Raw genomic sequence first — 12831 nt, forward strand, 5'->3', positions numbered from 1 at the left:
TATTTCTATCGTCTGAGGCACTTTGTACCGTATCAATCCACCTATATCTTGGTCTTCCTCTGGGTCGTTTTCCTGCCAACCTGGCAGAGAACACTTGATTTGCTAATCTTTCCTCTCCCATTCTGTTTAAGTGACCATACCACCTGAGATTAGCTATGCTAATGCATTCCTGGATGCCGACAATGTCAAGTTCTTTCCTAATCTCCTCGTTTTTAATATGATATTGCCATTGATGCCATCTGTTCACGCCTCTAATCTTTCTCAGGACTCTCATATCTGCGGGCTCTAGTCTTTGGTCAAGTGTTTTACTTCTGACCCAGCTCGCAGATCCATAAGTTAAAACTGGTTTGAACACTGTCTTGTATACAGCTAATTTAGTTTTCTGACTAATTTCTCTCTTATTCCATATGAATTTATTCAATTGACTTCCTACCATACCAGTTTTGTTGATTCTGTTGTCTATTTCCATATTTAATTTACCATCTTCAATAAAAATCATGCCTAAGTAGTTGAAAAGTTTTACTTGTTCCACAGGATTTCCGTTCAAAACACAGTTGACATTTTCAATGATTCTACCTACTTTCATCGTCTTTGTCTTTTTATTGCTGACCTTCATACCATATCTATTACAACAGTTATTCAATTTAGTCAGGGAATCTTGCATACTTGTAGCAGATTTATTTTGAAGTATAATATTGTCTGCATAAAGCAAAGAGCTTACATTAACATCTCCAATTCTGATATCATGTTTAATACCACTTTCCTTCATAATGTGATCCATATAGATAATGAACAACAGAGGGGATAAAGTACATCCTTGTCTCACACCAGATTTAACATTAAACCATCTTCCTGTACTTCCTTCAATTCTAACTGCTGACTTGCAATTCAAATAAAGACTAAGTATTGCTTGATATAATGCCCCATTGACACCATATAACTGTAGCGTATTGATTATCTTCTCTCTTGGCACCTTGTCATATGCCTTTTCCAAATCGACAAAACTTAAATACAGATCTTTGTTATATTCCCATGCTTTCTCAACTATTTGTTGTAAAGTGAAGATCTGATCCTGACAGCCTCTATTTGGCCTGAATCCAGCTTGTTCTTCACCAAGCTTTTCTTCCACAATTCTTCTCAACCATTTCTCAAATATACTTGCATAGATCATGCCAGGAACACTCAGTAGGGAAACACCTCTTTAATTCTCACATTCAGTTTTATTTACCTTTTTATATATGGGTACTATGAGAGCTCTACTCCAATCATCAGGACTTCATCCCTTTGTCCAGGCATTCTGAACTATGCAGTGCAGTCACTAAGACTTTTATACCACCATACTTCAGCACTTCTGGTCAAATATCATCTACTCCTGCTGCCTTTCCACATTTCAAGCATGGATATTCCTGACTGTATGCCTGTTGAGTGTTTTTTACCACGGTGCTATCACTGCTTGTTTCATTTAGAAATTTTTCAAAGTAATTACTCCATACTCAAGGATATCTTTTTCTTCCATTTTCATGTCACCTTCATCATCTCTGACTCCTTTTACAGCACTCTTTCCTCCATTTCTAAGCATCTTCAACAACCTCCAGAATATCTTACCACCTTCTTGATATTTATTTTCTATGTTCTTGCCAAAGTCCTCCCATGACTTTTGTTTAGCTAGTTTTACACAGTGTTTAGCTTTCTTACATTTGTCTCTGAATTCTCTAAGAGCACAAGCTGACTTATTTGCCAGGAACTTTTGATATGCTTTCTTCTTTACCTTCACTGCCTCTTTAACTTCCTGTGGGCAAGCCTTGAAGAAAATCCCTCATTGATTCAGTCAGAGAGGCAGGCATGTGGTGAGGTTGTCTGCAAGGATAGAAAAATCAGAACTCCATGGTGGACACAGGAAGTTAAAGAGGCAGTGGTTCCTCTTCTCAAAGTCTCATTTTTTCTTCAATAATCTTTGTGTATTTTAGTCTACAGTTCACATCTGAGAGCTGCTCAATTTTTATTCGCTTTAAAACTTTCTTACATGTTATTCTTTTCAATCTGAAATTCAATTTTATCCTGCTAGAGACTAAATAGTGATCGCTTCCAATTTCGAATCCTCTGTACACTCCTCTGGTGTCCTGCACCATGGAGAAAACATCACCATCAACAATAACATAGTCAATGAGATTTTTTTTATTCCTTGCCTCTTCTCTCCATGTGAATTTGTGCACATTTTTATGTTGGAAAATGGTGTTAGTAATAACCAGTCCATGTCCTGAGCAGAAATCCAACAGATATTTGCCATTATTATTAGCTTTGCTCTTTTCTCCAAATTTTCCCAAAATATTTTTGTATGTCTCACAATCATTTCCTACTCTACTATTTAGATCCCCAACAAGGACCAACTTTTCCTTTTTCATTGTGTCAGTTGCTTTTTCTAAAGCCTCAAAAAATTCCTCCACTTCTACCTTAGTAGAACCTTCTGTGGGACCATAGGCACAAATAAGTCTCATTGACCAGTTCCCCATTCTAATATTTGCCCACATCACTCTACTTGAGACTGCCTGCCATTCAAGAAGATTAGCCTTGTATTTAGTGTTGAATACTATGGCTACTCCTTCATTTCCTTGATTGTCATTTCCTGAATATAACATTTTGTATTTATTGCTCAGAAAGATCTCACCAGTTTTTGCCTTTTTTGTTTCAGTCACCCCTATTATGTCGATCTGGTACTTATCTAATTCCTCAGCTAGCTCCATTTCTTTGCCATTCAGGCTTTTTATGTTGATAGTACCGATCTTTAACTCTGGTGATGTTCAGTTGTATCAGATTTGTTCCAGTAGCTGACTTTTCGCTGTTCGCCCTGGTTCCCTGGTGAAAACAAAGGGGGTCTTATTTAACCAGGTGATGCCCCAGCTGGGATGAAATTTTGTCATGTTGTACCATCATTTTTTATATTGGTTTAAGCCAATAAGGATACAATTTGGTTGGCTAAATCCCATATTGCCAGCCCATCCTCGTTTGTTCAGTATCTAGGTAGATACCCAACAGGGTGCACCACGAGAAGGTGAGGATTGGACGTTAGGTCAGAAACCCTGGTCGGTTCTCCACATTCCTTTAAAGGCTATGTGGAAGTGTCCTCTCAGTTATACAGCTTTGACCCTTAAGCACCCCTTATAAAACAACGAAAAATTCACATATCACTTGTCTCTGTTTACTTGCCTGTAGTGAGTGGTGAGTGGATTTCTGGAGCCCTATCTATGTCTATAGTTGATTTACCTTCTCTTCAACCTGTTTGTCAAAGAGAAGGTACATCAACCACTCAGCTGGAAATTTAAAACCATACCATTATGTCTGCCAGGTTAGCCAAGTGGATCATGTCATGCCTCCAGTCTCCAACTGGCAGACTGGTTGTTAGAGTCCTACTGTGGGTGTGGTTTTTATTAATGTATTCTGGTGGTAGACAAATTTCACCTCTTTGCACGAGATCCCAATCTTGCTTATTAGAAGTTTAAAGGAGTTTTAAAAAAATTCTGCATTCTGTCTCGTACACATTTCTGGATTTAGCTTGTCATCGTACTAATATACCATATGTTTACAGCCTGTGGGTGGGATTCACATTAAAAGTAAAGAAAAAAACCCATCTTACTTTTGACATTATTATTATTAATAACAGAAATCTCCAGGGAGTCTGGGACTCATCAAGAGAGAGACCATATACTACACTTACCAGCTATTGTACTTATTCTTGAATTCATTCACACTGCTTGCATTCACAACATCCAATGGCATTCCATTCCAATCACGCACCACCTTATGAGAGAAAATTCTAGACCTCACCCCCTTCTTAGTGGAATTCATTCTCAACTTCCGAAGATGCCCTCATGTCCTTTCCCCACCCTTCATAAAATGAAAAATTCCATCACCTGAAATCTTATGTTGTGTGACCATTTAAGAAGTCTGTACATCTCAATTATATCATCCCTCTTTCTTCTGTTTGCTAGTGTATGCACTCTACAAATTCTCAACCTGTCTTCATAATCAGTATTCCACAATCCTTATCATTTTTAACACTCTCCTTTGCACACCCTCTTTCTCTCCACTGTATCAGAAACACAATGGTTACCAGACCTGCACACAATAGTCCAAGTGAGGGGTTATTAAGGCCATGTAAAGAAGCAAAATGACATCCTTGAGTGTCAAAGTTCATTTCATCATTGTAATTATCTTTTGAGTTGTATTAGCAATCTTTGCTACATGGCCCCTGAACTTCAACTTGCTATTTGCTAAGACTCCAAGATCCCTAAGCCTGATCAGTTTCTTCTTGCATAATCCCACTAATATAATACAACACTGGATATCCAATCTTGCCAGAGTTCATGACTTTAGTGACACTGAACTGACATCCATTTTCAGATGGCCACAATTCCAGCCTATTCAAATCAATCAAATCACATCAGCAGCATTCCTGATTACTCTACCTATCTTTGCATCATCAGCAAATAGCTGTATGTCACTCTCAAATAGTTGTTGAAAGTTTTTCACTTGGTTATACTATAAATTAAAGATACCAAGAAATTATATACTTGGTTTAATCCTTTACCAAGTATAAATAAAGTTTGCACCTGAAGTATTTTCAGGATTGGGGCAACTCGTTGTAAAGGTGGTATGACTTCACATCACTTGCCTTAGTATCCCGTAATGCAAAGCACATCTCCTTCACAGGTAAACTTTGTTTACCCTTAGATAAAGGATTAAACCAAGTACAGTAAAATCTATTTTAGTTATATTAAACTAAAGTTTTTATTCAAACATGGTAGTTGTCTCCATAATTTTCAAAAATGCATTCGGATCACCGTGTAAGCCTAAAAGAAAGGATACAGTAAAACCCCTTTTTTACACTTTTCAGGGGACTGATGGAAAAAAAGGAAATGTAAAAAAAAAATTTAAAAAGGCTAAAAGATGACTTACTGCTAGTATGTGAGTCTACATACTAGCTTACAAAATTTAATAACTGAAAATAAATGAATTGACAATTACTTACATTTATCTATTTCAAAAAATCTTTAATTGTTGATTGTTTTTGCTTTTCGTTTTTTTTTTTTGACATAGCGCCAGATTGCTTTGCATTGAGTTCAAAGTGGACACGGAGAGTTCAAGATCTTTTGCTAAATGCACACGTGTTCCAGCATGCCAATCTACACGCCGCAGAATTGCCATCTTTTCTTCTACCGAAATACATTTTCTGTCTTTTTTTCTACCACTAACATAGATAATCCACCACCATAACTTGAAAGCAACTTTCACACGCTAAATTATGTAGCATAAATTCTGCAATATCAATTCGTACTGTGATTGAAAAATCACGGTATTGCTCATCACTACATTACTGCTGCAAGTGTGCAAGTCACCATGATGGTGGAAACGAAACTACAGTGAAAGCAACGCCATCTGCGCCATGTGCAGATGTCCGCAGAAATCGATTTGAAAATCAGTATTGCCACCCGAGAAAAAAACGCAAATCACAGGAAATAACATCCACATCAAGTTGTTAATGGTGGGGAAACAATATATCGTAAGAATAGGCCTTAAGACACGACCAAAGGAAAATGACGTAAATGGCAGGAACGTAAAAACGGGGTTTTACTGTATATAATTTCACCTGTCAAATCTTCCCAATATCATTAATGTACACATTAAATAACAGTGGACCAAGGACTGATCCTGTACACCACTAGTTACCTTAAATCTTGCAGACTCATATCCCCCGTAAACCACTAATTATAAAATGTGAACAAGTTGCTAAAACATGATTTTCCCTTGGTAAACCCATGCTGTTCACTGTAAAGTGGAGATTTTCTGTCAACCCTTTTCTGAATGCAAGCCCTAACTGATTTTTCCAAAATCTTCACCACCACTCCTGAGATTGATTGGTAAATAGTTAGATACATCAGTCTTTTGCACCACCCTTGTGCAATGGGATTACTATACATTCTTTCCATTCCTGCAGAATCTTCCCCATTCTGAGACTCAAATTATATAACCTGGTCAAAGGAATTTTTTTTATTATTTTTTTTTTATTTTGTTATTTTGAAGAAAGAATAGCAAAACAAGTGTTTTCTGCCAGGTTTGCAGCAAAACGACCCAGAGGAAGACCAAGATATAGGTGGATTGATATCGTACAAAGTGCCTTAGACGATAGAAATATAAGATCTGATGATGTCGGAGTCTTGACAAGTAACAGACTGATTTGGAGAAAAATTGTAGATAGGAAGTTAGTAATGATGTAATTTTTTTCATGTAGTACTATCATATCCTGTACACCCCTTGAGGGTACATGGCAGGAATTTGATGATGATCATCAAAGGAATAGCCAGTTCAGCTGGACACTCTTTTAGCACCCATGCTGATATCCCATCAGGCCCTACTATGAATTCTTATTCAGTTTGTGCAACAGCTGTAATACCTCCTTTTCGTAACCTGGGTTTCTTCAGAAGAGGTATCAGATGCAGAAGAAGTTGTTCAACTTCTTCTGCATCTGATATGATGATAACTGAAGATGATGATGATTTAACCCTTCAGTTGTGTCCAATTCTTGGTAACTTTGTAGGCAAGTTCTTGCCACAAAGTGTGACAAGAACATTTTATCCAGGCATGGATATCTTTTTCATTTTATCCAAGTTTGCGACCGGCATGTAGCTGACGAATCAGGCCCTTGGCTTGGTTGTAAGTATTCATGGCTATAATCATGTGTGTGTTCATGGGGCTGATTTGCCTGTTCTTATGGACAAAAAACCTGAGTTTCCAGGTGAAAAAAAAAAAAAAAAAAAAAAAACCTCTACCTCCGTAGGAGACCAGCTAATATACCTTTCATCAAAAGAGACCAGATAAGGTTCCTCACATCATGAATGGGATTTGAACAGGTCTTTCTGACCAAAGGTCTTCGTCTATACCAACTGAGGCTCAGATGGACATATAATCTCAAAATAAATCTTACTAGCCACTTTAGAACATGAGCAACAAATAGGTATCAGATGACAAAAGATATCTAATACTGAAGGAAAAAAAAATCATGATGGATTAAAGATATAAAAACTGCTGTCTGGAAGGCTGTTGTTGTTCAGATTTATGGCTGAAGAAAATGAAGCTATGAAGTTAGTGTGTTATGTCTATTCAGTGCATGTGCTCTTTTGGCTAGTTTGTCTGTTCTCTAGGAGGATCCAGTTCATTCTTAAAATTAGCATGCCACTGGCTAGAATCATAGTGTCAGAAGAATTTTGTTAGAGTGGAATTCTGAAACAATGCATCATAAATAACTTACTGAAGACCATCCACATCCAGATTTCTTGTCAGGATTCAGAAGTTTCTTGCAATGGATAGCCCAAGCACTTGGCGAGGTAAAGATTTCTTTTGTCTCCTGCCATCGTATTTTACCATCTGGTAGAAGATCACCAATGAATTTTGCTCCCTAATAAATTAAAAGAAATTTATTATCAAAATGAATGATGTAATATATATTAGCATCTTAATAATATTCTGTATTAGCATTTTCTAAATGCTTATTACAAGACATTTTACTGAGATGAAATTCAAAAGACATAAATTAGAAACACTAACTTCTTACAGCTTCAAGAACAGCATTACTCAAAGTCCAGGATTACATCTTTAATATTTTCAACTGCTCTCTTAAACCTATCAGTATTTTGGACAAGAGGTGGTACTTGGATTTAATGTTTTCGGCTGCTGGACAATGACCGTATCAAGTCAACTTTCAACATTTCTAGATATGCTCTGTAAATCTCCATTGAAGCCTCAGCAATGCATTGCATTATAAAATCAATTTGTGTTGCCTAAATTATTCCATTCTTTAGTATTAGGAAAACCAACTTTGACTATCCTGAATAGACTAAATAAACAAGAACATCAAGCAGTTAGATCTTGGCTTAGACAACCACATGATATTCCAGTTGCTTATTTTCATGCGACCATTAAATATGGTGGATTAGGAATCTCTGCAATGAGATGGATGATTCCTTGATTAAAATATTTAAGATTAAATAAACTCTAACATTTATCTTCACCTTTTACTACAGCTGCCTTTAGAACTCCTTTGATTTAACGAGAATTAACTAAAACATTACATTGGACCTTTGATAATGGGATTCATATTGTTTCTGTCTTGAAAGGAAGAGATGGAAAAACTTCTATATCTCACAGTCAACGGGAAGTCTTTCAGTGGCTCAGAGAGGGTTCCATCCAAGCATCTTTGGGTAGATAAAGGAACAAGAATGTTGCCTGGATGGGAGTATACAGATATGGTCAGGGATAGGACAAATACCCTTCCTACCAAGGCTTATATAGCCTGCAGTAGGCATAACACATACTTCATGTAGGACTGGATGTGGGTTCAGATAGACCTACGACACATATATCTCAGTGTTGTTTTAGAACCCACAACATTAGAATTAAAAGACATGATGCAATATGTGCCATCATAAAGAACAAACTAGAACAGAGAGAGAGAGAGAGAGAATGGTTAGTGAGAAAGGAGCCAAAGACCATTCTGTATACTCCCATCCAGGCAACATTCTTGTTCCTTTATCTACTTATACTTCTAATCCAGGTATTAAAAGCCATTGTTTAAAAGAATATGGCTTGCCTACTGGTAGAGGCATGTGGTGTGTCAAGTCCTATAAGGATGCACAGGTGTTGGATCCCTTCACGAAACACTGGTTGCATGGAGGATACATTGGTTAGGCTTCAACATATATTTGTAAAGTATGCATCAATGGCATACACACTATATATGTGTAGACATGCAGTTGATGTGTGCTAGTTATTGCCCTAGCATTAGGGTACTGTAATGCAAAAAATTAAAAATGAAATGATTTTAAACCAGGAAATAAAGTTTGGAAAACAAATTCTGGAAGAGTTTATCTAATAATACATAATTATTGCATATTATTCATGTGTACCATGAATATTTCACAACAATAAGTTCTTGTAATCTTAATATGCCAACCAACTTTTATTCAGAAGGATTACTTAGAAAAAACATTGGAATTCTTCTTCTTCTTCTTGAGTATTCTGCAACTGAGCAGGTTCTTCTTTTAGTAGCAGAAACTTTCCTTCCACTCTCTTCTGTTGTGAGCCTTCTCCTTCAAGGTTGTGTACCTGTCTCCATTCAGCATGTCATCTAGCATTGTTTTCCTTACTCTTCCTCTGGGTCTTTTTCCGTCTATTTTTCCTTCGTTGGCATCTCTGATAATTCCATTCCCTCTCAGAATATATCCGATCCAGTTTCCCTTGCTTCTTTTGATCTTCCCTAACAGACTTCTTTCTTCTTCTATTCTTTTAAAGACCTATTCGTTAATTATTTTATCTGTCCATTTGATTTTTTCCACCCTTCTCCAAATCTGCATATCAAAGCTTTCCAAAATCTTAATTTCTTTTTTCTTCAATGTCCAAGTTTCAGCTGCATAGAGGGCAACACTCAACACATAACATTTTATTAGTCTTTTCTTTAGTTTCTATCCATTTTACTTCTGAATAAATTCCATTTTCTATTAAAGGCATCTCTTCCCATCGCTATTCTTGCTTTTATGTTACTTTTACATCTTCCATCACTGCTAATAATCACTTTCTAGATATATAAATGTCTTTACTTGATTCAATTTTTCCCCATTTATTCTGATATCCATATTTGCCTCTTTCCTTGCTATTTTCATTACCTTCGTTTTTCTGATGTTAATTTTCATTCCATAATTGATACAGGATTCCAGTAAAATGTTCAACAGCTGTTGTAGTCCTGTTTCAGTATTTGATAATAATGCCTTCTCATCTGCGTATCTTATTGCAAATATCTGTATACCTCCAATCTTTATTCCTTCTTCCGAATTCTCTAGTGCTTCTTTAAACATTGCTTCAGAATACATGTTAAACAAAATTGGTGACAGAGAACAGTCTTGTCTTACTCCTCATCCAATGATACGGTTGTACCATATATGTCTCTCACCATGGCAGTTTGTCCCATATATAGTGAAATAATTAGCCTTCTGTCTTTCCAATCTATACCAATCTTTTCCATTACTTCCACCATCTTATCCCATTTTACAAAGTCAAAAGTTTTTTTTCAAAATCTATATAACAGATATTAACTTCTTTATTCACTTCCAGACTTCTTTCCCTTACAATTCTTAACAGTCCAATCGCATCTCTTGTTCCCCTACCCTTCCTGAAACCAAGCTGATCTTCTCCAAGAAATTCTTTCACTTTAGATGCAATTCTTTGTGTTAAGATTCTCATAAGTATTTTTGATGTATGGGAAATTAGGCTTATTGTTCTAAAATCCTTGCAGTTCTGCATTACTTTTCTTTGGTATAGATACAAATATTACGGTCATAAAATCTTTTGGTAGTTCTCCTTTGTCATAAATTAAATTTATTATTTTGATTATTTCTTCAGTTCCTTTCTTCTGAAGTTGTTTCAGGAATTCTGCAAGAATTATAATGTGGAATTATACAGTAAATTATGACAAACTCAAAAACAACAACAAAAAAAAAAAAAAAAAAAAAACAGAGAGAAAAATATATTTACTAATTAAAATATATTACTACTCCCCCCCCACCCAATGGTGTCTCTACTTTGTTGTGTGTGTGGGGGGGGGGGAGGACTTACACATTCCTGATCCTAGAAACTACACCAACAGTAGCAGGGACTTTCAAAACCAGACAGGTCACAGGTCAGGGATTAGATGAAGAGCATCACCCTGGTTCTCCGGAGAGTTGAGCATGAGGCCAATAATCCCATCTGTTATTTTTGATAACACTCAAATTCCCAGTGAAGATGAGATTTCTCTTCTTGGAATTACCGACATCAAGCCTCTCCTGGCATAAACACAACACAACTAATGCATCCTCAGCTTCCAAAAACCTAGGATTTCTTTTTCTCTCAAGACGCTACTTCACCTTTAAGCAGTTGTTAAAAGTTATACAAATCACAAATCCACCCAGATTCCGAATAGTGCTGTCACATGTGGAGTGGGGGCTCCTAAAAGCTCCCTTGAGATTTCTCTTCTTGGAATTACCGACATCAAGCCTCTCCTGGCATAAACACAACGCAACTAATGCATCCTCAGCTTCCAAAAACCTAGGATTTCTTTTTCTCTCAAGACGTTACTTCACCTCTAAGCAGCTGTTAAAATTATACAAATCACAAATCCACCCAGATTCCGAATAGTGCTGTCACATGTGGAGTGGGGGCTCCTAAAAGCTCCCTCAAAATGCATGACTCAATACAGAGGAGAGCAATTAGACTTATAAATGACCCATCTTTCACCAACTCACTCTCCTCACTTTCACATAGAAGTTTGGTCTCTGCAATTTGTATATTCTATAAATATTTTCATGGGAAATGTTCATCTGAAACAGCATCAATAATTCCCCCACTCTGTACTAAGCCCATTGGAACACGTACAGCTGCTGCTTAACATCCTTTCACAGTACACTGAAACCCACAGAACAAGTTTCTTTTCCTCCTCCTTCATCCCTGCTACAGCTGTACTGTGGAACAGTCTTCCCCCTCATGTATTTCCCAAGGAATACAACATACAGGCTTTTAAATCAAATGTAAACAAGTTTTTTCCTTTCCCAACCCACTACCCATATACGGTACTCACATACTATAGGTAATCTTCACTGGATGGACTTAAATGGATATTGACCCAAGCCTTGGAATAATGGTTTCCAGACAGGATCATGGAACATGAAAAGCTTTTCTTTCTTTCTCAGGACTCTCATATCTGCAGTCTCTAGTCTTTGGTCAAGTATTTTACTTCTGAACCAGCTGTCAGATCCATAAGTTAAAAATGGCTTGAATACTGTCTTGCATACAGTTAATTTAGTGTTTTAACTAATTTCTCTCTTATTTGATATAAATTAATTGAGTTAACTTCCTACCATATCAGCATTGTTGATTATTGTCTATTTCCATATTTAATTTACCATCTTCACAAAAATTTATGCCTAAGAGGATGAAATATTTTACTTATCTATAGGTTCTCCGTTCACGATGAAGTCGATATTTTCGGCGTTTCTGCCTATTTTCACTGTCTTTGTCTCATTATTGTTGATTTTCATACCAAATTTATTACAGCAGTTATTCAGTTCAGTCAAGGAATCTTGCAGGCTTGTACTGGATTTATTTAAAAGTATAACATCATCTGCATAAAGCAAAGAGCTGACAATTAACATCTCCAATTTTGATATCAGGTTTAATACCACTTTCCTTCATAATGTGATCCATATAGATATAGATAATGAATAACAGAGGAGATAATGTACATCCTTGTCTGACACCAGATTTAACATCACGCCATCTTCCTGTACTTCCTTCAACTCAAATAAAGACTTAAGTATTGCTTGATATATGCAACACTGACACCATATAACTGTAGCATTTTGAATAGCTTTTCTCTTGACACCTTGTCATATGCCTTTTGCAGGTCTACAAAAATTCATACAGATCTTTGTTATATTCCCATGATTTCTCAACTATTTATCGTAAAGTGAAAATTTGATCTTGACAACCTCTATTTGGTCTGAATCCAGCTTGTTTTTCTCTAAGTTTCACTTCCACAATCCTTCTCAAACCATTTCTCAAGTATACTTACATAAATCTTACCAGGAATACTCAGTAAGGAAATACCTCTGTAATTCTCACATTCAGTTTTATTTCCCTTTTTATATATGGGTGCTATGAGAGCTCTTTTCCAATCACCTGGAATTTGTCCTCCTGTCCAAGCCTTCTGAACTAAGCGGTGGTGCATCACTGCAAGACTTTTATACCTCC

At 36.5% G+C, this 12831-nt stretch overlaps 1 protein-coding gene across 3 annotated transcripts in view; it reads right to left on the reverse strand.

Moving 5' to 3' along the window:
* Positions 1-12831, reverse strand: part of LOC150108726 (MPN domain-containing protein-like) — a 318202-nt gene that overhangs the window by 247962 nt on the left and 57409 nt on the right. For all 3 annotated transcript variants that reach the window (XM_090390953.1, XM_090390954.1, XM_090390955.1), the window contains one exon: positions 7304-7450. In XM_090390953.1, coding sequence (XP_090247079.1) covers positions 7304-7450 — 147 coding nt within the window. The remainder of the gene's footprint in view (positions 1-7303; positions 7451-12831) is intronic.

This window comes from Typopeltis vanoorti, chromosome 3 (assembly GCF_054136105.1).
Source record: "Typopeltis vanoorti isolate ZY-2024b chromosome 3, IOZ_Tvanoo_1.0, whole genome shotgun sequence".
NCBI classification, from domain to species: domain Eukaryota; kingdom Metazoa; phylum Arthropoda; class Arachnida; order Uropygi; family Thelyphonidae; genus Typopeltis; species Typopeltis vanoorti.